At 30.7% G+C, this 27,076-nt stretch overlaps 1 protein-coding gene across 1 annotated transcript in view; it reads right to left on the bottom strand.

Annotated features, from left to right (window-relative positions):
* LOC103580540 (voltage-dependent T-type calcium channel subunit alpha-1G-like) overlaps window positions 1-27,076 on the bottom strand; it is a 253,555-nt gene that overhangs the window by 92,510 nt on the left and 133,969 nt on the right. The window contains exons 3-5 of the mRNA XM_053736982.1: window positions 1,571-1,674; window positions 1,224-1,492; window positions 970-1,148 (exon numbers count right to left, since the gene is read on the bottom strand). Coding sequence (XP_053592957.1) covers window positions 970-1,148; window positions 1,224-1,492; window positions 1,571-1,674 — 552 coding nt within the window. The remainder of the gene's footprint in view (window positions 1-969; window positions 1,149-1,223; window positions 1,493-1,570; window positions 1,675-27,076) is intronic.

Below are 27,076 nucleotides of genomic sequence, written 5' to 3'. Positions count from 1 at the left end.
TGCTATATTATGAGTTACTCAAACCAGGAGAAACCGTTACTGGAGAACGCTACAGTTGTCAATTAAAAAAATTAGCAGATGAAATCAACAGTAAAAGACGATTTGCGGGACAAAAACCTCGACCAGTGATACTGCAGCATGATAACGCCAGGCCTCATAGAAGTTCAATCGTCCACCACACTATAAATGATTTACAGTGGGAAGTTTTACCGCACCCGGCGTATTCACCAGACCTTGCACCGTGTGATTTTCACCTATTCCGTTCATTGCAAAATTACTTGGCTGACAAACACTTACAAAATGAAAACGAAATGCAAAAAACAATAGATGATTTTATTTCGACAAAAGATCAAGCCTTTTATCGCCGTGGGATCCATCAGTTGCCTGAGCGTTGGCAAAGGGTAGTAGATGCTGATGGTGGTTATTTTGATTAAAATTTGTATTTTATTTAAAATTTTTAAATATATTTTTTTTTTGACAAAAAACGGGTAGAACTTTTTTGTACACCTAATAGTATTTATCAGCTTCTTAAAAAAAATATAAGCTTCGATAATGAATAAAAATGAATTGATTCATGAAAATATCATATGAGAGTTTGTGGGGTTTACTTTGACGTTTTTGAATTATTCCTGGGCTAATTTTTAAATCACTGTACCAGCTAAATTTAATTTGGACTCCTAAAAATATTCATGTTTAATTTGTATCTTTCTTTCTATCGACTTTTTTTACATTTTCTATTAAAAATGCTAGGTATCATTAAGCGTCAAAATAGCTGCCCTCTATTATTCATCACAGCATTCACATAAACTTTAAGTGTATTTTATAATACGAGTGTGAATGGCTTAAATTTCTTATAGCTTATGCGTTGTATTTATAATCAGATAAATGCACCCTAAGGCAGATCATGTTACTACTTACTGCGTAAGAAATAACTTGATTTATTAGAATCTTACAAAATCTAATATTTACTTTATTATTTCGTTATAACAAGTTGTTGGGTCGTTTGTCTCAAGTGAAGATGTTGAACTAGTGGTCGAATGAATTTTTGAACGTTCTAACCGGATTCGATCTAGTTCTCGTTTTTTGGTCTCAGAAAATTGCGTTGCTATCACAACAAGACAGAGATTAATCATGAAAAATGAACCAATCTGTAATGAAATAACTATAATCAGAATTGTTACCATCATAAATACACAAAGAGATATCTATCTATTTGGACTTACAACAATCAGTAGCACAAAATATATCCAATCCCAAAATGAATGAGCATCTTGAACATAATACATAATATCTGTCCAGCCTTCGAGACTTATGACAAGGAAAATTGCAACCCAGGCTAGTCCAATATTATCAAAAGATATTGTTCCGTGGAAAGGATTATTCCCTTGACCTTTGCACTCGGTATAGTAGTTATTCCAGTTCACGCATGTAGTATTAGATATAAAAGTTGAGTCATTGTTCGGCAATGCAGATTCATTACACAGAATACCTTCTGAAAAGTTATTCGAATTTTTTGTTTTAAAAAAAATGAAAAATACATACACATTATCATTGATTTATTGAAACTCACCCAAAATTAGTGGTGGCAGCTCACTACAGATATGCATTCCACTGTCTTCGACGCGAGAGCAAATGTAATCTTGTCCATGATAATGGAAATACGGTTGAAGGTTCCTGAAATATGGAAGATATTTTTTGTTGATATGATTAAAGATATTAATTGAAAATTATATCGATTATGATTATCTCAAGTAATGCGATTATTACTTTTTCTTGTTAATAAAAAAAAATGATTTGATAAAAATCAAATCATCATTAATAAACCTAAATGAGTAAGAAAATTATAAGTAAAGCATCAGTCCCATCATGTAAGATTTGATGAATTGTATAAAGTAAAACTTTTGTGTTACATGTTTAAGACATATCAGCTCGTTATTCGATAAGTGTGATTTATTCAAAACAAATGGGACGGTAGCCCTTCGGATTCATGTATAATTATTAAAAACGAAATAACGTGCTCGGCAGTGAAATCATAAATAACCTTAATTAGTACAATAAAAAAAACAGAAGACTTTGTAGGAATATAATTTACCTCGTAACAATTATTGCTGGACAAGAATATTAATATAAATTAAAATCGTGAATAAGAACATAGAGGTTTTATAAACGTACCAAGAGAGCAATGCATGAGGCTTTTATTTTTTATTAATCTTTACCCGTCAACACGCAAAAAAGAGTAGGATCACCATCCTTTGGGCAAAAAGGTGTACGACAAAATCCTTTAAATCAAAATACTTTTAAATCAAAACCTTTCGAGTCAAAGTACCTAACAAAATTAAACCTATTATGGCAAAACCCGAAAAATTATAACTCCCAACAGCAATAAAATGATGATCGCTATCTCATGGATTAACTTATTACTATAAAATGTCAGAATGGTTTTATCCTCACTACAATCGTTCGAATAAATTTATAGGTGACCGATGATGAAACAATAAACAAATACAATTGAAAAAATGCCATTTGGCAGCCGGAATGGATGGTAGATTTTTCAAATATTTTCAGCACCTCCCTGACTTTTCGCTAGCTCGCCCTTAGTATAAAACGAAGGCGGCCTTTGTTCATTTCTACTGAGGTTGAAGCCAATTTTTGAAGGTCAGTTTTTCAATCCGAGATTCTTAATCGACTCTCTTAATCTGAATCAGTGAATATTCACTGATTGTCAATAAATATTTACTGATGTAAATAGTCCCAAGTATATCATTGCAAATCAGTAAAATGTTACTGATTCAATTAGTAAAAATCGATTTACTATTAGAATCAGTAAAATGTTACTGATTGAATCAGTGGAAAACGCTTCACTATTCTAATCAATAAAGTTGTTACTGAATAAAGTAGTAATCATAACAGATGTAGTTATTTATAACTACTGATTCAGTTTTTAATGCGGAGAAAAGTCAATATTTATCGATTAATACACATTAAAAAATACAAAAATTCATATCATGATCATGTATTAAGCCGTTGATGAAAATAGAATCAACATACAAAAGTTTTTTGATCAAATACGTTCTCCATTCTGTAACCAAGTGGTGGTTCTTCAGGCTCTTCATATTCTTTTGATACATCGGTTTGTTGATTTAAATTCTTTGATCCATCAAATGGGTTTTGAAAGTCAAATTTATTTAATAAGTCTTCCATTTCAATATCATCAAGTAATTGTCTGTTAAATTATAGTCATTTGCCATTAAAAATGATTACAAACATTTATCTGAAAACAATAATGTTATTAACTTATAAACATAAAATAATTAATAAGACAATTTCAGGTTATGCATTACCTAAGATGTAAATCAACTGCATACACAAAAACATGTCAGAATTATTCTACACATATTCTATTGAGACAAAGAAATAAGTTTCATTATAGTATATAAATAATAAATTAACTTTTGTTTGCTAAAATATTTTCAACTTACCGTAGTAATAGTGTAATATAAATAATAATCTTTGTTTGTAACTTGCAAACAACCTCTGTCTAACGAAAAAGCTCCCAAGTATAGATGGTACTCTTTATTGCCGTGAAGTTAAATTCACTGATTAGTCAGTAAATTGATTCAAAGCTACTGATCCTTCAGTAAATTTTGTAACTACTGGAAAAATCAGTAACTTTTTTACTGATTCAGTTTAAGAGAGCACGATAGAATTATAGTTAGTATAATTATATATTTATATATAAATGAACGAGCAATACTAAGTTAATAACGTATTACTAAAATCTCGGATTAATGAACTAGCTTCAAGTAAACATGGTAAGAAACAAAAATATACATACATAACAAAATATATATTGATGAAAACTTACACAATTCATCAAGAATTCAAAATTTATGAATTGATTAAAATTATCAAACACGGCGCGACAAATATTTATATATTTAAGAATAAAAACTTAATTATTAAGTACAAAGATTTCACATGGAATCGGTATAGAATGATAATAGATTAACAAACAAATAGGTAAATAGCAGTTGTAATTTATATTTATCTATTATTAATAAATTTAAATACAATAGAGGTTAAACTAGTATATGACACTGGTATAAAGATACAGTTTATTTGTGCCACCACATTCACATATTTATATATGTATGTATATTAGAGTAAGCAAAAAAAAAAACTAATTTTTTATTCTTTAAATACCATGAAAATATCTTTAAAGATGATGAAATAAAAAATCTGGTAAAGTTTGAGCTCTTAATATAAATAGTAAGAGGTGGCGCTTCGTGATTTTTGATTTCCTATTTAAATAACACGGAAAAAAAAATTTTTTTTAGTTTGGAATTTTTTACCTTGGCAATAGCTCATTGGACGAATAAGGGGAGTATCCATTTTTGTAGAGAGTTTAACACTCTACAAAAAAACTCTCTTGTTATTTTTCGAAAAATCCATCTGTTCAAAGGTTTTTGGAACTCGAGGTCAAGTTAGAGTAAATTTTGAGATCTTTTCACTTTTTCAGTGAAACTATCGGATTTATGAAAAAATTTTATTAAATCTTTTTTGTAGACAATTTTATTTTCTACAAATTATTATTGATACATCTTTTTCAAATTCTGCATTCTTTTTTAGTTATTTCCATTTTAATGCCAAGTTCTTAAAATCGATCAAAACACTATTTGTTTAGGAGCTTGGCATTAAAATGTAAATAACTAAGAACAAAAAAGGAATTCCTAAAAAATTTAATAGAGATAATTTCTAGGAAATAAAATTGTCTACAACATAGATTCCACGACATTTTATGGTAGTCCGATAGTTTCGCCGAAAAAGTAAAATGATCTTGAAATTTACTCTAACTTAACTTTGAGCTCGAATAACTTTTGAACAGATGGATTTATCAAAAAATGATATAAGTGTTTTTTTGCAGAGCGTTAAAGTTCCTACAAAAACTTATGTTGCGCTTATTTATACAATGAGCCATTGCCGAGGTAAAAAATTCCAAATTAAAAAAATTTTTTTTGCCATGTTATTTAAATGGAAAATAAAAAATCACAAAGCGCCACCTCTTAATATTTATAATAAGAGCTCAAACTTTACCAGAAATTTTCTTTTCGTCATCTTTAACGATATTCATCGATTTTTATCAATCTACAGTCACGTGAGTAACTATAAACACTTCTCTCTAACACGCTCTTATTTGTGAAATAATTTTTCTGCCTTTTATGTCTTCGGGTTTTTTTGTTTTAGTTACCATTGCAAATCTCTATCTGCAATCTTTCCAGATTGCAAATTAATTCAAAAATTGTTAAACTGGATACAGAGTTATTAATTTTTCTTTTTTACCTTGTGTGATTTGGAGGTTAATTGTGCTTTTCTCATCAAGACGTAAGTCTAGTCAACTTTGTCTGAGTTTTTTTTTTTTGTTTTTTTTTTTTTTTTTCAAAACTGAATTACCAACATACTATCGTGGCACAGTGTCAAGCAGGTGCCACACGCATCCCATCGGTGCCGTCACTTGTTACATAAACATACACTTTTATTTATATATGAAATTTGACAGCTCTTCAAGATTGATATGCTGTCGTGTATGTTATGAATTGTTTTAGGTGCAAAAAATTAGTAATTCGACCATTAAGGTGTAAAACGTGCAAACTTGCGTACCATCCAAGTTGTGCTAAAGAAACTGCAAAGTCAAAAATAATAATTTTCTGTGTTAGTTCATTTATCTCACTAAGTTCACCGCACACTAGACCATCCAACACTCAAGATCGCTCATCTCAACATTCGGCTGAAAAATCTAGCGCCTTATTCACACTTCGTAGAAGATCCTCTCTGACAAGTTTCAAATCTATAAACTCTTCCCCTAAAACTCCGCATGTAACAAGTATTGGGGAATATTCTGTATTTTTATCGCCGTCTCAAATTAACTCCCCCACTAGGGCTAATGCAAATAACCTAAATTCCTCAGTAAACTCATTGAAAATGTCTAATACTGGTACTCGAGATTTAACAGAAACGATTATGTCTGCTGCTGGCATTGAAACACAAATAGGCTTGCCCTCTAACACTCAAGCACTTACAGTACTACCTAATTCTTCCACTTGTACTCAAATAACATCAAGTTTGCCGTTATCCAGCCAGGCTACCATAAATAAACCAGACTGGTCCAAATATAATTTAGAAGATAAAATGAACATGCTACTCGACTTGTCATTTAACAATAGCTTTAACATTCAAAACGTGTCAGACAGTCTTAAAAAGCATAGTGAGCAAATTGAAAATTGAGCAGCTAATCTCAACATAAATAATGGCCAGATAAAAACTTTATCACAGGATCTCGAAACAGTAAATGAAACCTTGACGGAAGTCACCAAAACTCAACTTGAATATCAAGATGAAATTAAGGATCTTCAAGAGAATCTAAAAGAATATTAACAAGTGTGAAGAGAACTCGACCTCTATTACTCTTATTAAATCCACCCTTGACTCCTTTGCAAATCCTCAAACTTCACAGTTTCAAAAACAACATCGTAGTTCCTTGCAGTTACTGATATCTGGGATTCTAAGCGTCCTAAGTTCTGGGCATACAAATGAACAGATTGTAAACAAAGTCTTTGACAAACTCAACATTGGAAATCTTGTAAATGATATTTTTGAAACCAGAGAATTTTCAAATAAAAGGAGACAAAGTGGTCCAAACACTATACAAGAGTCTAGCTCTATTATTGTTAAATTTAAATCACCCGAAATATGTGAACATATCATTGAAGTAAAGCGTCGATCCCCCAAACTACTTGTTAAAAGTGTTTTCGATACAAATGCTAAAGCAGACGAGAATAAACTGATTTACATTAATGAATTTCTACATGCTGAAGCTTATAAATTTCTGCCAAAAATCAAAACTAAAGCGAAGCAACTAAAAATTAAATATGTCTGGACTTTTCACGGTAATGTTTATGCTAAGAAAAATGATGATTCGCCCAAGGCTCTTATCACCTCTGAAGATGATCTTATTCAACTTTCCTAGCAACCAACAAATCAGCTCATTGTTACATCTACGTCAATAAATATTCTAAGTCTAAACATAAATAGTTACTTAGCTCATTTAACGCAGTTCGACACCTTAGTAAATGAATTGAAACCACACACTATCATGGTAGTTGATACTTGGCTTAATCCGGATATTCGCATTGCTCTTAAAGATTATACCATTTTACGACGTAATCGAAGTCTAATAAACGTAAATGGCAAATATATCCGAGGTGGAGGTGTAGCCTGTTTTGTTCATAATTCACTGAAGTCTAAACTACTGTTCTCCTCAGAATCACAAGACATTAATAATCCAGAGTTTTTAATCATAGACATTATCCCACCAGCAGGTTCCAACATAATTCTATCCGCAATCTACAGAAGACCACAAGGACAACAACTACATAACTTCTTTGTTCAATTCAGTAAATATTACCCATTGTATAAGAATATTTTTATTATAGGTGATCTAAATTGTAATCTACTAAAATCGGATCGTCTAGCGAATCATTTAACATCATTTATCTCTGAATTTGGACTCTATTGCATACCTTTTGGGCCGACATTCCACACTACTGATGTTGACTCTTGGCTTGATGTGATTATTATTGATAGTGCAGAAAAATTAGGTAGTTATACAAAATCAAAGGCAACATTAACCTGGAAGAGTCTGACCCTAATGAACTTGTTATGCAGTTTATAAATTCAGTTACCTCCTCACTTGATAAATTTGCACCACCTAAAATACGAAAACTAACTCGTCCAAACAGTCCATGGTTAAATAATAATTTGAAGCAAGAATTTCGTCAACGTGATAAATTATACAAGTATGCTCGTCGTACTGGAAATACAAATTTGCTAGCACTTTATAAGAAAAAGAGAAAAGAATTAGAAACCAAGCCAAACTCTGCGAGAGATGCGTATTTTAACAAAGTTCTTGAAAACCCTTCTCAGCAAACGGATATCTGGAGTAACTTAAAACGCATGGGTATTATTAAAGTCAAGAAATCATCACCTCTAGATCATTTGAAAGCCGATGACCTAAATAACTTCTATGCAAATATCGTACAGAAGCATCCATCTTGCTCTCGTGATTTTATGAATAATTTATCATCTATTGCCGCTAAAAAAGTTGATAGTATTTTCAAATGGTCTCAAATAGATATAGTTGATGTAACTAAGAATCTAAAAATGACACTTCAAAAATCAAAAGGTAACAGCCCTGATGGTCTGGACCTCAAATGGTTGAGAGATCATATACCACACATCTCACTTTTTCTGATGACCATTTTTAACTGCTCATTAAATACTGATACTTTTCCTAATGCCTGGAAATCGATTTTTATCATACCTTTAAATAAGATAAATCCACCGAAACCAATGTCGGATACGCGACTCATAGCTAATATATGACACCTGGCCAAGGTTTTTGAACGCATTATAGCTAATCAACTAATAAACTACCTCGAAACAAACAATATTTTAGATGAGTATCAATCTGGTAGTCCACTTAATTTACTCTTAAGCGTAGTAGGGGGAAATTAACTACTGGATTTTTTTATTGATAATATGTAAAAAAATGCGTAGATCATGAAAATAATAATAAGAAAGCTCAATTCGGCCGCGTTTTTTAAATAAATAATAAAATAACAATAGGCAAGCCGAGACACCGTGTATTTTCATAAAAAAACTTTTATCTATTAATGTAAAACCCTATGATGACTGGTATTAAATTAAAGAGCGATAGAGTCTGAATAAGAAAAGTCCAAAACCAATCTCCTGGAGCTTATTATTTTCGCGAAAAAAATTAATTAAAAAAACAAAATAATTAGTTGTTTACATTTTATCACGCTGTCGGTAATAGAGCTGCAGAAACAGAGCTAAATGGCGCGTGCAAGCCCGGGCTCAGTGATTGTCATCTACTGCAATTTAAAATGTTCTCACCATTCTGTGTTATGGAAAAAAATTTTTTTTTTTTTAATTTATTAATTTAATTTCTTTCCAAAAAATTAAATTAATTAATAATAAAAAAAATAATTTCACGCGAGTATTATTATTATCATGTTAATAAATAAAGAAAATGAAAAAAAAAATATTTTCTACTTACGGTTTTACGATCGTTGTAGTACTCAGACGTCAATCAAATTTTAAATTTATAATTTACAGAAAAGAATAAAATATTCATTAAAAATAATAAAATTACAGAAATGTGAAATTCAAAGTTTGGCATGCGCTATTTCCAAAACAATGTTTAATAATTGATGATTAAGTAATAATGTAACTAAAAGTGAAAGGATAAAAAGTTGAACATTTTATTTATTATAAATTTTGTTTATTATTAAAAGGAAAGAGTTTTAAAAAATTATATCATAAACACACAAAATAATAAAACAAAATTTTTCCTTTATCGAAAATTTTCAATTGATTATAAACAGATAATTTGTTACTCCACGTCTTCTTCATTGTCGTCGTTACCATTTTCTTCCTGGTTTTTGTCTTCATCAATCTCCTTCTGTTTTTCAGTATCAATTGTTTCTTCATTGTCCGAATCGCTGTCACGGGTTCGTCGAGTAACTGAAGCATTTTCACACATTTCTCCCAGACAATTTTTGCACGCAAAAGAACATTTTAAATTGTTCTTGTGACAAGAACATTTGTTGTTATTACAGTCGCCAGTACACCTACAGGAGGTGAGCTTCAATAAATCATCAGCAGCGATAGGATTTTTAGTACCTATCGATTGTAAGTATTTTCCAGTATCATTCTTACACCACCCAAAATCGGTTGCCTCCATCTCATTATTTGCAAGCCATAATTGGATCATAATGACTCCAACGTTACATCTTTCTTTCGGTTTTATTTACTAATAGCTTTAGTAAATACTGCATATCTGCTTATAGATAAAGTAAAATCGTCTTTAATACTATAAATCCGTCTGAATAAAGCTCTTCCGGCGTTAATAATATCGACTGAGTAAGCGTCTGCAATGGTGAAGTACATGAGATGACCTTTATTTTGTTTTATTTCACTAATAATTCTATTCATAACAGTTGACTTGGAATGATGTGCTATTGATGATGTTAAACGAGAGCCGATGAATGCGTATATCGGTAACAAAAGCTCTTTAACTGCTGCATTCGAAAGGTAACCGTGAACAATTTTTTCTATTGATAAGCATAACTTTTTGGAATTTTTCACTGATGGCTTTAAGAAGTAAATGTTATTGCAGTCATTTACATCAACATAATGCAACAGTAAGATAGGTAAATCGACGGTTTTACTAATTAAACAAGCGGATTTTTCTAAGCGTGGTATATTGAGCAGAGTTTTGACAATCGAAACTTCGAATAAGGATGACTTTACTTGTCGAACTTGAATATTTTCCCGCTCCAATACTGATACCAATTGTGCGATAAATAGAATTTTGTTGTTGTAATTACTCAAAAGTTTGTCTTTTGTATGAATCAGCTTAGTATTTTCATTGAATTGAATAGAATTTGATTTTGGTAATAACATTTTTCGAAAGATATCAGCAGTGGCCGGATCAGTTGTTGGATGACAATGATTTTCGAAGAAAATGATAGCTTTATTTTTGAAATAAGTATTAATAAAGTTGACATGTGCTTTGTAAGCATCACCGTAACTCACATAACTATCCCATGCAACTTTGCGAAGTAAATAATCACCGTCGATCACATACGAAAAATTGTCGGTTGACATATCCGTTTGATAACGAAATACATTCCATCGTAATTAGTGACGTTGCAGTTTTAACATTTCATAACTCCTTTGTAAGTTTTCAATTTCCCTATATTTAAAATTTAATCCCGCAATATTATTTACCTCTAGTTAAATAATAATAATAAATTTTTAATTTTTGTGCCGATCAAAATAACAAAATTAGTACTAATTTATTAATAAAATTCAAAAATTAAAAAAAATTTTAATTTCAATAACATAGAATGGTGAAAACATTTTAAATTGCAGTTATTCTTTTCTGTAAATTATAAATTTAAAATTTGATTAACATCTGAGTACTACAACGATCGTAAAACCGTAAGTAGAAAGTATTTTTTTTTCATTTTCTTCATTTATTAACATGATAATAATAATACTCGCGTGAAATTATTTTTTTTATTATTAATTTATTTAATTTTTTGGAAAGAAATTAAATTAATAAATTAAAAAAAAAAAAATTTTTTTTCCATAACACAGAATAGTGAGAACATTTTAAATTGCAGTAGATGACAACCACTGAGCCCGGGCTTGCACGCGCCCTTTAGCTCTGTTTCTGCAGCTCTGTTACCGACAGCGTGATAAAATGTAAGCAATAAATTATTTTGTTTTTTTAATTAATTTTTTTCGCGGAAATAATAAGCTCCAGGAGATTGGTTTTGGACTTTTCTTATTCAGACTTTATCGCCCTTTAATTTAATACCACTCATCATAGGGTTTTACATAAACAGATAGAAGTTTTTTTTATGAAAATACACGGTGTCTCAGCTTGCCTATTGTTATTTTATTATTTATTTAAAAAACGCGGCCGAATTAAGCTTTCTTATTATTATTTTCGTGATCCACGCATTTTTTTACATATTATCAATAAAAAAAAATCCGGTAGTTAATGTCCCCCTACTACGCTTAAGAGTAAATTACGTAGACTATGGGTTCCGGAAATACCACAGTACACAAGCAGCTCTGCTACTATTAACTGATGACATTTATAAAGCCATTGATAGAGATGAGCTAACATACCTCGTACTCTTTGACTTTACGAAAGCCTTTGATTATGTGAATCATAAAATTCTATACGTCACAATGTATGAAATCGGTTTCTCCATTGAGGTTACATGTTGGTTTCAATCATATCTTACTGGTAGGTCGCAATCTACACTCAATCCTGACTCCTCCCCATCAGGCTCTGTAAATACTACCTCTGGTGTCCTACAAGGATCAATTTTAGGTCCAATCCTCTTTTTAATAGTTATAAATGGAGTATCAAAGCTACTGAAATTCTCAAAATATGGACTCGACGCTGATGATAAATACACCTATCTCCATTTCAAACTTTCTCAACTTGACGTTGCTGCAAATAAACTTATTAATAATGGTAAAGCTATAGCTGATTGGGCTAAGGAGGCAGGTCTTGAAGTTAACTTTCAAAAGACAAAAGTTATGATCTTAGGGAGTAATAAAAAACGTATACATCTAAACAATTGCAACCTCCCTCAAATAATTATTTAGGGAAATATTATACCTTATGAAAATACAACTAAACATCTTGGTATTCACTTGTCAAGCAATCTCTCCTGGGATGTTAACGTAGCTCATATAGCTCGGAAAGTTTATGGAACTCTAAACTGTTTAAAACATAGAAAGAACATACTCTCTATCTCCACTCGCAAGCTTCTAATCTTGGCTACCATCACTCCCATCATCGATTACTGCTCAATAGTATTTATTGATTCATCCAAAAGATTAGATTATAAACTACAACGTCTTATGAATAACACTATCAGGTTTATTTACAATTTAAGACGAGATGTACATATCACTTCTTTTAGACAGTCATTAAATTGGCTCACGATTAAATCCAAAAGACGTTACTGCCTAGCTTGTTTTCTTTACAAACTCTTCAATAGGGGTAAACCAAAATATCTGAGAGATCTTTTTGAGGAACCTCCAGACATTAGAAGGTCAGACAGAATATTAGCTAAAAACAACAACATCACGTTTAAATTTCCAAATTTCTCAACCTCAGTATTTGAACACTCTTTTGTAATATCTGCAATTAGACTTTGGAAAGAAGTACCAATTGAGATAATAGACTCGCTTAGCTATGATACTTTTAAAACTAGTGCCTATAAATTCTTCCTGAATCAAGAAAGAGAAGGCTAACTACAAACTTCAAATAAACAATCTGAGCCTGTACCATCAAATTAACTTATTTGATATAAACTTCCTGAATCAAGAAAGAGAAGGCTAACTACAAACTTCAAATAAACAATCTGAGCCTGTACCATCAAATTAAGTTATTTGATATAAACTACTGTTAATAATTTGCTATATACGATGATGTAATATGAGCCGATTTACATAATTGATTTTTTGATTTATATTTGAGATGTGTCTTCGAGATATTTATAAACTAATGTCGAATTATCTATTTGTATGAAATAGGATCTAATGTCTATTACTATAATTTCATGTATAAATCTTTCTTAGTTTTTCTTATTGAATGTAACATTAGGGTATAAATTAAACAACAAATCTCTTACGTGTACTTAAATAAAATTACTATGTATATGTTTGCCAGTCGGCCAAATGCCTTGGCATCAAAGAAATTAATAAATAAATAAATAAATAAATATTTTTACGGTAACTAAAGAAAAAAAAATTAGTCCTTCTTTTTGGCCCACCTTGATGTATATATAGATTTTGAAAATACAAAATAGCTGTAAAGTTTACAAATTATTTTATACACAACAAAATATAACTGACAGAATGAGATTATAACGGGAAATGCAAAAGTTATTTGGGATGAAAACCATAATTTATAATTTTCTTAATAGTGTCCAAACTTTCAAGACTATCAAATTATTGGAAGGAACAGTCGAAACACATAGGTTGAAATAAAAAATCAAAGCTTATTATACTAGCTTTGAGATACTTTTTATAAAACTTGTCTATCAGTGTTAGTTTTATACTTATATGAATTTCAACAGTGAAAAAAAATTGATTTTTTCGAAAAATCGTGAAAATTCCAAACAGCCATAACATCTAATCGACCGATCCAGCCCATCTTTGACTTTGATCAAGATAATCACGCATATAATAAATGCAGAAAATTTCATTAAGATCCAATAAGAACTGTGGGTGCGACCATCATGACTAGACCAGTAATAATCATACGGCGTAGAGGTACATTTGAAATAACATAAGTAATAAAAAAATACTTTTAAAATATGAAATCGCTGTGAAATTTACAGGTTATTTTGTTTACAATAAAATTCAACTAACGAAATTGGATTATAATCGGAAACACATAAGTTCTCCGGAATAAAAATCATTTTTTCTAAATTTTTTTATTTTATCTAAGCATTCAAGACTATAAAAAAATTATTGGAAGAAAGAGTCGAAGCATAAAGTTAAAGACAAAAATTTAAAGTTTATTAAAGAAGCTTTAAGACATTTTTTACAAAAACTGTCTATCAGTTTTAGTTTTAAAGTTATATGAACTTTAACAGTGAATAAAAATTGATTTAGTCGAAAAATCGTGAAAAGTTTAAGCAGCCTTGAATTTTTAAATTAATCGACCGATTTAGTTCATCTTCGAACTTAACTGTGATAATTGTCTATAAAATAAGCGTAAAAAATTTCATTAGGATCCAATACGAATCCTAGGCGTAAGAGCGATGACAAAATTAGTTATGGGTCATTCCATGACAAATCGACCAATAGTTGGAATCGACCTCTTTTGATTTGGACGAATTTTGGTCAGAAGTTTCCCATTACCATAAAACGCAATTCTGCCAACAGAAAAAAATTTGTTAATTATTCTTCAAAAGTTATGCAAAATTCAAAATTTCGCGATTTGTCCAGTTTTTCAACTTTATTCTTCCAATATCTCGAAAACTATGATAGTTACAATAACGATCTAAAGTTTTTCTTGAAAGGGATACTTGAGGCTCAAAGTGTCTTGAAAAAACCCTGAAAATTTCAAAGCTCTATGATTTTTCTTTCTTAGTGTCCCGAAGCTTTAAGCTTATCGATTTTGCCAAAAATCACCATAATTAGTAGTTTCTCGGTTTTTGTTTATTTTTTCGATTCAAAAATGTTTTTTTCACCAATGATATTGCTTTCTTTGATCAAAAAGATTGATTATCGAAAAAAATTGAAAAAAAAAGTTTTGAAAATTTTTTTGTTTTTTTTTTTTAAATTTTTTTTTTTTTAAATTTTCTTTTCTAATTTTTTTTTGTTGCGTCCGCAATGATTTATCGTTGTCAAAAAAAATTCCTCGATTTTTTTTTATCACCGGCATTAGCGTTACCCAAAGCGTACCACACGGAGGTTGCTCGGTCGAATTTACGCTTCTTACACACGTACCAACGGCAAAAAAAAATTGAGGAATTTTTTTTGACAATGATAAATTATTGTGGATGCAACAAAAAAAAAAATTTGGAAAAAAAAAATTTTCAAAAAAAAAAAAATTCAAAACTTTTTTTTTCAATTTTTTCGATAATCAATCTTTTTGATCAAAGAAATCAAAATCATTGGTGAAAAAAACATTTTTGAATCGAAAGAATAAACAAAAACCGAGAAACTACTAATTATGGTGATTTTTGGCAAAATCGATGAATTTAAAGCTTCTGGACACTAAGAAAGAAAAATCGCAGCGCTTCGAAATTTTCATGGTTTTCTCAAGACACTTTGAGGTTGAAAAAAAAACGACAATATCCTTTGTTTTCCGTTATATCCAGTTATAGTAAGAATTCCAAATATTCTTAATTATGCGAATTTTTACCTGTTTTTTAATAAACATTATCGCTTCAAAAAAAAAAAAATCTTTCCATCAAAAGCCACTAATTTCATCTTTTAGAGAATATTTTTTAGTTTTCGAAACCCTTCTTCTATTCTCCGGACGACCAATAAATCCAGAGTTATTGATTATCAAAGCCAAAATGGACTTTTTTGCTTTAATCAATGATAACTCGGCGCGAAATCATCGTAGAGACTTTTTGAGGCCACCAAATTAAAGGGCATAAAATATTCTAATTAAGTCATACGGTCAGATTATCCAAAAAAATTTATTGAAGCTTATAGACTTGTTGAAAGACGAGCAAATATTTTGAAAATTTTTTTTTCGTCGGTTTTCTTAAAATTACTCTGGAACTGTACATGATAAAGAAAATTGGAGCTACCGATCTGAAAACTAGAAACTTGAGGCTACAATTTGCTTTTTTCATTTTCACTGTATGATCATTTTTCACCAAGTTACAGCATGTTGAAAATCACCTAAAAATTTCGAATTTTTTTTCTATCCCTTAATTTTTGGGACTAGTGCATCTATCGACTGTATTTTTGATTATTAAAAAATATGAATTTTCGAACTTTATGAAATAACCTTTTTTAATAGATTTCATAGAAATCTAGCTATTGTATTTGCCAAATTCCAACAATGAATACTAACCCATCGGAGACTAACCCAAGGGTAACAGCTACACTGACAGACAACGGAACGGTGCCAACGCAAACGGATCTCTCTATGCTGAATCTCATGCAAAACCTGAGTGCCCAAATTACTGGCATGAGAAAAGAAGCTAAAGCTAATACATCGAAGCTTGAGTTAAGCTTAAAGAAAAGCCAAGCAGAGAACAAAACAGAAATCAAGAAGTTCAGAGATGATTTAAAAAGCTATGAATCCTCAATGTCAAGAAAAATTGATGAAATCACAACAAGGCAAAACAAGTTGGAAGCTGAACTGAAAGCACTTAAAGAAAGTCCCGCTGGCCATCTTCCCAACGATACCTCCGATACAGCGGCATTGGCAGAAACTAAAACTAAAATCAAACGCCTTGAAGATCTAATCCATCAGTAAAAAAGAACAGCCAAAAAGCTTAATATTATAATCCGTAATCATGAATGGACGGAGGCTAACCTCAAACTGCAAGCTCAGAAATACTATTTGGAGAAATTCAACATGAATAATGCTGTTGTTAGTGTAAACAAGGCAAATAAAGTCTTAGATGCATTGAGGATCAGGCTAACCGACGACGATACCAAGGAAAGCATTATGAGGGCAAAAGCTGTGACACTCAGAGGCTTCAAAATCTCAATTAATCATGACCTTACTGGGCGTGATCTTTATTGTATAATAAAACTTAAGTATAATTGACTTTGTCTGGACTAACACCCCTAGCCTGGAACTCATTGGGAGATTCGAAGTGTTACAGCATGAGAACTGATCAGATCACTTCCCCCTTTTACTCCAACTATAGATTTCTGAACTCTCAGACTTCCGTGTCACTTCTAAGCTCAATACGAGAGTGCTTACCGGACTCCGCTGGATGAAGAAGAAGAGAGAATGCTGAAAAAATCGCATGAAATGGTCTAGCAAAATAAGTATAGATTTTCCTAACTGCTCAGTTCACCATATGAACAATAACCTGAAAGAAGCTATCAGTAAATCGGCGTACAATGTGGGGATGGCTAAAAAAATACGAGCTACACCGGTCAATAAACCTCAAGAATGGTTTGATCAAGAATGTAGTGCTGAAAAGGTTAATCAGCTCTTCAAGTTGTTTAAAACTGCTAACTTCCAAAATCCGGCTAGAGAAAAATGCATGGCTGCAAAAAGACACTACAAGTCGCTAATCAAAGCTAAAAACGGCAGCACAGCCTCAAAATATTGGACAAACTGGCCAACACCTGGAGTACGGCTGAATTCTGGCAAGCAATAAGAACATTTAGAAATACTCGTGACCATAACTTTAATCCTATCGATATATCCACTTGGAAAAGTTTCTATAAAGATACGATTCCCGCCAGAGAAGAAGATACCACAAGCTATACCGGGGTACTCAACCCCTCACTCGATACAGAATTCTCCATGTATGAATTAAATCAAGCGATAAAAAATTGCAAAGCAAATAAATCACCTGGGCCAGATGACATAAAAAACGAGTTCTACAAAGCTCTGCTATATAACTGGAAATTATACATACTCTGCCTATTCAATAAGGTCCTTGAAACCGAGACGATACCTGATAACTGGTTGACGGCCATAGTCTCGCTCCTGCACAAAAAAGGCGACAAATCTAACCCGGCTCACTATCGAGGCATAGCTCTCATCAATCATGTAGCGAAACTATTCACGTTTATGTTAAATAAACGGCTTAAAAGTTGAGCTAAAAAGACGAAAATTATCCCTGAAGCTCAATCAGGTTTCTGAGCTCGTCGCGGGTGCCTGGACAACCTTTTCAATTTCATGTCAGCAATGCAACTGCGTCTGCGGCAAAAAAAGGCAAAACTCTATCTGCTCTTTGTAGACTGTAAGCGAGCCTTTGCTTCTATCAATCAAAAACTTTTGTGGCAAAAATTCTTTCTGCAAGGAATCAATGTGAAGTTAGTCAGACTACTCAGAAACATGTACAATTCAGCTTCGTTTATGGTCAAGATTGATGGCGACTACTCCCAAAACTTTTATACGTCAGAGAGTGTTCTACAAGGCGAAATTCTGAGTCCTCTTCTATTGATCTTGTTCGTCGCTGATCTGGAAGAATTTTTTAGAGACAAGCGACTCATTGGTATCAATATAGATGGCCTCTCTGACATCTTATCCCTGCTGTACGCTGATGATTTGGTTATCCTTGCTAGCTCGGAATGTAACTTGAAGAAGAAATTAAAAGCACTACACCAATATTGCCAGATAAACAAACTTGTGGTAAACACATCCAAGACTAAAATTGTGTGCTGCCGTAAAGCGGGCCGTATTAAAGAAAACCTGACCTTCCTATATGGAGCGGAACCTGTTAGGATTCAAAACTGCTATGAGTACCTAGGACTCACATTCACACCGAGTGGTCTCAGCCAAACCTCTGCTCTCAGCATTATTGCCAAAGCTCAACTCGCAGTTTACACGATGACAACCATCGTATTCAGAGCCAGAATTGACTCAACGGACAGCAATTTTAAGTTCCTCGACAGTACAGTAGAGTCAACATTGCTTTACGCCGCATCCATTTGGGCAATCCAACACCTAAATCTATTGGAGAAGGTTCAATGTGACTTCTTTAAAAAAGTTTACGGGCTCACAAGGAATACTGCATCAGCTTTAATAAGAATTGAGCTGGGAAGATCCCATGTCGCTCTCAAGACTATCAGAGACACCTGGAACTGGATACTAAAAATCCTAAGGATGGAGCACAAACGTCTGCCGAGAATCTGTCTACAAAGACTGCATCAGGTAGCCGTCAATACTCAAATGACACCCAAACTAAACTGGATGTCTAAATTCATGGAAATTGTCAAAGAAGTTAGTCCTAATACTGCTGAATCGCTGCAAGACTTGAGCTTTACTACCTGAGATTTCCATAAAGACCTGTTTCTAGGAAAATATAAGTGTTTCCTGTACCAGCGAGATGTACAACTAGCTGCGAATTCCCACTATCTTCAAACACCATACACAATTAGTACTGCAAGGTGCCGTTGCTTGAACCATAGGATTGGTCTCCAAGCAACCAGAGTTTTTATGCAGCTCAGACTTGCAAGCCGCTTTGCTGCCAGCCTAACTTTCGATAGTTACCGATATAAATTACAGTATTCGGAAAACTGTCCTATATGTAACAGCGGTGAATCTGACTCAATTGAACATCTGTTGACATCATGTGTACAACTGAAACATTATCACCGACACTACTTAACGCCTCACTTTGTTTCCCCTCTCATGTCCCAGGACATTCTTAAAAGTGACAATAAACCTGAAGCCATCATGGCTATTTTTTATTTTATAAGAAATTCATTTAGATTAACAGCTTTTATCTTAAATGAGTGATGCAGTCACTGCTAATAGCTTAACCTGTCAAATTTTCTCTCGTAGCTATTGTGTTGTATATTGTCTATTGAAATTTTTTGAAAGCATTCGTTATTATAGAACTATATGTGAATTCTTTCTAATGGATAAAAATTGTATTCCCCTTGCTATGGGCAATGAGCCCTGGAAGCAATAAAATAAATAAATAAATAAAATATTTTAAAAAATTATTTTATTAATGTTTTCACTTTGATTATAGCCACAAATTCAAACCGATCTCCTCGAAACCTGGTATACGTATTTTGTGGGTGATTACCTTGATCCAGTTCGAAAAATGAGCTCGATCGGTCAATTAGTTTAGAAGTTATAGCATTCCGAAATTTTCAAAATGTCAAAAATTCATATTCTTACTTATTCTTTCTTAGATATGTTTTGAATGCTATAACTTATCGACTTTTTATAAAATTTATCTGAAAACTCTTCAAATAAGCTTTTATTTCCATGCCTATTTATGTGCCTAGACCAATAAAACTTCTTATCTTACCACTCATTAAATGAAATTTTGCTATTGCATTAGTTCTCCTACTTTCAATACAATTTATAGAAATCTAACTACTGTATTCTTTAGTAAATTCATGAAACTGAGCGAATTTATATTATTACTAACATAAAATCCTAATCTTTCAATTCAAGTGTCTATATTCAATTTGGTTTTATTTACAGTGTATATTACTAATTTCAAGTATGACACTTAGATCTATCATTATTGAAATTCCAACCTAAATTATTCTATTTGGTTTCGTATTCACTATTAATTCTATAGTAAAGAACACAGAATACTTTTTCGTAGATAATTTTTTTCTCTTTAACTTCAATTTTTGCGATTCAACTTCTCATTTCGATAATTTTTTCAATTTTTCAATTTCAATTCTTAAATTTTATTGCATTTAAGGGGACCCAGTGGTCTAAGGCTGAAAATTTCATGATTTTGAAAAAAATTTTTTTTTATATGTTAATAATTATCAAACCTTTCGAAATTTTGAGGGACTATTTTACTGCTATTAATATATATAAATATGCTTATAGCTAAGAAAAAAAATTATTTTTAATATTTAAAAGATGCCGTTGAAGCCAGCTCTTAAAAAAAAAAGGGACCCGGGTGGCGTACAACAATTCAGCTCTTCTATGGGTCTGAAACAAAATAATTTAATGGATTTTTAATCAGTATAAATATACCTATCGCTGGAACTAGAATAAAAAAAAAAAAAAAATTTTTAAGAAGTGGAACTTTGTTGAAATTTTCAGTCCAAAAATTGCCTTTTTCCCGTAACATTTTGCATGTTAAAAAATAACAATATTCAACTCAAAAATGTTATTCTAGTTCCAGCTATAGCTGTTGGTGTATTAAATAACATGTTTAATTTTGAAACCTATCGACCGGATAGTTTTTTTTTTTTTTTTTTTTTTTTTTTCAACTACGGCAGGCAGATAAAAGTAGTTTCGAGATAAACACGTTTAAAGTTTTAGTTAAAGAAATTCTGAAGAAAACTAGATTTGAACATATACTTACGATTAATCAGCTATTTCAGCACCATATTTTTTTCTTGTGCACTTCTTCGTTTTTTTTGTTTTTCATTATATGTTGACTTGTTTATCATTATTATAATTTAGGTATAGAAACTGAAGCAGATGTTTTCCGCCGCACAATAGAATAAAAATTACTTACTCGACCAGCCTGCTAAATAGCTTTTAGAACATGAAATACTGGGAATATCATCACCATATTTCCACAGTATATTTTTGAAGTATGCAAAAAAAAATCGATTTTTCAAAATTTGTAGACCACCAGGTCCCCTTAACTTAAAACTTTTTGTTGTATAACCTTGAGAACATTCGAGAATGTTTTGTTTCTTTTGTTATAAATGTTTATTAGAAAGGATGATATAATCAAATACTGAGAAATCTACTGCCATTTCGGCTGCCAAATGGCCTTTTTTTTTATTCTTTTTACACGAAAAAAAAATTCCCGGATGTTTAACGATTTAACTATCGTAATTTTCATTATATGGTATCGTAACGGTGGACTATACAATTTAAACCATGATTTTTACAATAGACTATCGTAAATTGTGTTTTATAATTAATACTACTAGAAGATAGAAAAAATCAGATACTATAAAATAAATCATACAAGTTGTGTTAACAAAAATTACAATGCAACTATCGTAAAATGAATGAGTCGGTAATGTAGAATTTCTTCAAATATAAAAGTATAATTAGAAGTCAACGGAGTAAAATTTTATAACGGTGTGCCCTGGCTACTTCGTGTCCAATAGCCACCAACCACAGTTAAAGAATTTTCCCGAATAAATTAATTAATTAATAATAAATTATTAAATATAAATATAGATTATGAGTATTATGTTGCTGGTTCTGAAAAACGGGAAAAGATCTCAGGAGTAGGTCGACTCGTTTTGACCGGACACGCGGGTGAAATAAAAACTTATTCTATACGACACTGGTGATGAAAGTAATTTAATTTAGAGACTTATTTCAATCATACATAAGATTTAGTTTTATTTAACCAAGACCCAAATATGTACAAAATTTCCCTTTATATAAATTTAATTTCTTTTAGAAATAAGTAAGTGTCCAGTGACACTGAAATAAATTTATTTGATGCTCAGTTATTTAATGGACACGGGAAAATAAATCTAATAATTATTTACGCTAAATTCACGTTGAAGAGAGAGAGATATAAATATGAATATAAATTTATTATAAATCTTATCTGGGTTTATTATGTCTGACGTACTGGTGATATCGGACGTCGCTGCATAGTTGATCTTTACCGTAAATTTTGTTCGGGTTCCTAGGCTGCTGACGGGCCGGACACTGGGCAGATCACTCAGATAAAACTTTACGAAAAATGGCTTTGTAAACCAGTTTATAACAAAAGATGTTCGCGAGAAACAAATTTAAATTTTCTAAAGCTTTTCAATAAAACAACTTGTCGCTGACTTCCGCGTGACAATTCAGTCTACCACTTGAACTTGAGTGTCGTCTCTGATCAAGACGTCTTAGGTCCCAACCTCCGATGACCCTTACCTAATTATGCGCACATGACCGATTTACGGTCACCTGCTGCGCGAAGTCATCCCTTGTGGTCTAGCGCCTAACTCAGCCGAACTCAGCAATCAGGCTGTAATGAGAGAGAGAGAGAAAGACCAAATCCAGACAGAGACAGCGAGAGAGCCGCACTCTCACGTCGTATACCAACGCTGCCCGGTTATAATTTATTTTCTTAAAAAAGTAGAACTTCCAAAATAAAAAAGAAAATTTATCATTTTGTAAAATTTATTAATTATTATTAATTATTCATTAATTTAACTTATAAGTTATAATATCACATCAGGTTCAAAAAGTATTATAGTTGTTTCTTTTTGAATAAAAATAACTCATTTCTTTATATCCAAAATATGCACATGTAGAAAATTAAAAAAACCATAGGTGCAATTTTTTCGAAATTTTTTTTTTTCATAATTTATCATTTTTAAACAAATCCAAAGATTATTAGGCGTCGGCTAACTTCAGAAAGAAACATTAAATGTCCATAATTTGAGGTTATTGAAATGTTTACCTCATCGCCAAGTCGGATAAAATTTTTCATTGTCGACAAATCAATAATATTCTGTAACATAATTTAGAGAATTGAATTTATTAAAAAAAAAATTCATTCTTTTAGAATCATTCATTCTATGACAATGATACTACTTGTTTATAAAAATAAACTTCATGTCCAGATGAATAATTCTAAAACGACCGAAATACCCACAGAATATTTAGTTTAATAAGAAATGAATAGTAATAAATATACTTACACCACCAAATTATTATATTATTATATTCCTTAATTTATGTAGGCTTGTCATGAAGAAAGCACAGTTTTTTTTTAATTTTTTATTTATCATTGTCCGAATAATGTCATGAAAAATAACCTCTATTTCTGCACTACAATGGAGGTAAAGATGCACTGATTTATAAATATATATAGTTGAACCAAACATAATACGAACGAAATAGATGTTATCATTTGTATATACATATATACTCTCACACAAGCATCACATCATGATATTGCGACAACATTTGTCTTTCATGCGTAAACGCTTTAGATGGCATATACTATACCATTTCAGAAAATTTACAGTCCAACTATCGTAATTTTTGTGGCTTGTATTGTAATAACATAGAGGCAGCACTGTAAATTAAGAGGAAGAATAAAGGAATAAATATTATTCTTAAATCTTATTTTTTATTCCTTTACTATTTACGATAGTAAGATTGTAATATTTCTCATTGAATTTTATACAACAAACTCTTTATGAAATTACGATAGTGAATAGTAAAAAAACTTCTAGAAACTGTAAATTTTCGTATTCATATTTGAAAGTTACAGATAATAAAAGTATAGTGCAGGATTACGATAGTAATATTGGAATTTTTCGTCGAATTTTGTTTCGTGTAGTTAAGTCAAGTTGAGAAATCAATCAATTTTGTGAATTTCAGCAGTAAAAATTTCGCTTATTGACATAATAATGTGGAAAGAGACCATTACTGACGGTTATATTCTAATTTATTCGATATCTATCAAATATAATTATTATATTTCTTATAATAATGTGAAAAAAGACCAGTAGTAACAGTTATATTCTTATTTCTTGATATCTATCAAATAAATAAGAATACAACCGTCACTGATGATGTTTCTCACATTATTATGACAGTAAATGAAATTTTTACTGCTGAAATTTACTCAATTACTTGATTGCTTGACATTATTTATCAAAAGAATCAAGAAAAAAAAAAATTTTTTTTTGATAAAATTCAAAATTTCATATTTTTGTAAAAACAAAAAACACACTTCTGGAAATTTTAGAATATTTTAAAATAAGTACAAGGTTTTATATAAAAAAAATTGAGCCAAACATTCTATGTCGATCGTCATTTTTGACGAATTTCAAGAATTCAAAATTTGACAAATTTGTCATTTTTTAAATTTTTTTTTATTTTATAGCCTCTAGTATCCCTTTCAATAAAAACCTTGGATCGTTATTGTAACTATCATAGTTTTTGAGATAATGGAAGAATAAAGTTAAAAAACTGGAAAAATCGCAAAATTTTAAATTTTGCATAACTTTTGAAGAAAAATTTCCATATTTTTCCCGTTGGCAGAATTGCATTATATGGTAATAGGAAACTTCTGGCCGAAATTCGTCCAAATCGAAAGGGGTCGATACCATCTATTGGCCGATTTGACATGGAATGACTTATATAATATATACGGGCAGATCCATTAATTCTCGACGAAAGTGTGAAAACTGGGTTTAGCGATTTTGATGCTGATTTTTTCCTCGAAAATACACCTAAAAAGCAGAAGATCCTGAATATTGCCCGATATGTGCGAATCCGGCCGCTGGAGTTATGATTTTAGTCTGTATACCTTATACATTAATGAAATCAATACTCATAGTTATGCATAATGTGAATAATGCCCTATATTTTCAGAGCAACATGGGTATCTGATGCTGATGTGACGTCACGACGTCGTATTCTTACTGTCAATCAACTTATTAAAAAATCGTACATGTTATGCCATCTGGCTATGCATAAATTAATTAATTAAGAAATGACTTCCAGCCATTACTACGGCTGATGATTTCTAAATTTGAATTTAAATTCAAATTATTTTTATTTTGTAAAAAGTTATTATTGAATGATTATGAATAAGCAAAAAATGAAAAAGTTAAATATTAAAAAATGTTATTATTAAATTTGAATATAAATTCAAATTACTATATTTATTAATTATTAATAAATAATAAAATTTATTAATAATTAAAATGATATTGAATAAAAAAAAATAATTAAATAACAAAAATTACTAATTATAAAATATGAAAAAAATATTATTGTACAAAATATGAAATAGAATTTTGAATGATAAAAATATTTGTTATAAAAAGTATTTGAGAATTAATTATTAATAACAAGTTTTTTAATAATAAAGTAAAATAATAAATGAATATGAAATAAAATGTGAAATTTTATAGTGAAATATAATGAAATAATAATTATCAATGAACAAAGTTATTAATAATTAAAACGAAATAAATTATAAATTGCTAAAGAGTTTATTGCAATAAAGAAAAGATAAATATTGATTTATGAATTCGAGCCCTTTAATTATAGCCAATAAAATAATTGGTATAGTTAAATAATTATTGGAAGGGATGTTACTACCTGGTAACAGCTCTTCTAGAAATCGAAAAAAATTTCAGTTTTCTATGTGAGCTCATTCTTCATTGACGAAATTTTTACTTATTTTAAGGCAAGGTCCTTACTTTTATCAAATGGTTATGTGATTTAAATATCTATAAACTGAATTATAAAATTATATTTTTATAATTCAGAATATTTTAAAATAATTATTGAATTATTAAAAGTAATAATTCATTTAATAAAAAAATTAATTTTGATAAATGTTCTACCGATTATCAAGTTCAAGTTGAATTATTTAAATATAAATCATTCAATAAATGAAATTCAATATTGATAAAATTTCCTCATTTTTCAAGGGTTAAGAAGGAAGAATAATAAATAAAAAAAATCAAATAAATAATTATTGATAAGAATAGTATTTATCAAATAAACCAAAGTAACAATTTAATTAAATAAATATTTTATATTTTTATTTTATTATTTATATTTTTACTTGTATCACTCATCGTGTTTTACAAGGCACTTAGCGCTCTCCGTTTTTTATCTCTACATTCGAATTCTCCTTTGTTACTCTACATATTTATTTTTACACCCCAATATATTTTCGCTACTTTGACTTTTTCACCTCTTAATTTTTTTGCGGCTGTGGCCCGACTTGTGCTTACTGACTCTACTGCACCATTACGGTGATGCCCTGCTATTTTCCTTAAGCAAAGGAGGTGCAGTGGCGTAGGAAAACCACAGAGAAAACCTAGCCAGTACAGTTCGGTTTGGGTGAAGCTCCAGTGATCGATAAAATTCCCATTTTACCAATCACTGGATCTTCATCCCGCGCCTAACGGTCGGAGACATTCGTTCGAGCCCAACGCGTGGCTAAACGGTCACCCAGCTAAGTAGTAATCCTGCTCGATGCTACTTTACTTTGGTGATCGCCCGAGCCACATGCGTGCCGAACGGCTGCCTCAGCCGCTTTAATTAAATAAATAATTAATTATCAAATTTAAATAATAAATTGATTTTTTTAAAAATCAATTAAATAACAAGTGAAATTGAGAGTAAATCCATTTTATAAAAGTGTTGAAATTATAAACTGCATTTAATTGTCTAATGCAAATTAAATTTTGTTATGTCATAATTTTTAAATAATTGTTTTGATTTAAATAAATTCGGAAGTTGTTTTAATTTTGCTTTTATTATTTTTCTTAATTAATTAAATTTTATTTTACTTAATTTTTA

This window comes from Microplitis demolitor, chromosome 2 (assembly GCF_026212275.2).
Source record: "Microplitis demolitor isolate Queensland-Clemson2020A chromosome 2, iyMicDemo2.1a, whole genome shotgun sequence".
NCBI classification, from domain to species: Eukaryota; Metazoa; Arthropoda; class Insecta; order Hymenoptera; family Braconidae; genus Microplitis; species Microplitis demolitor.
This window is presented reverse-complemented; position numbering and strand designations above follow the sequence as displayed.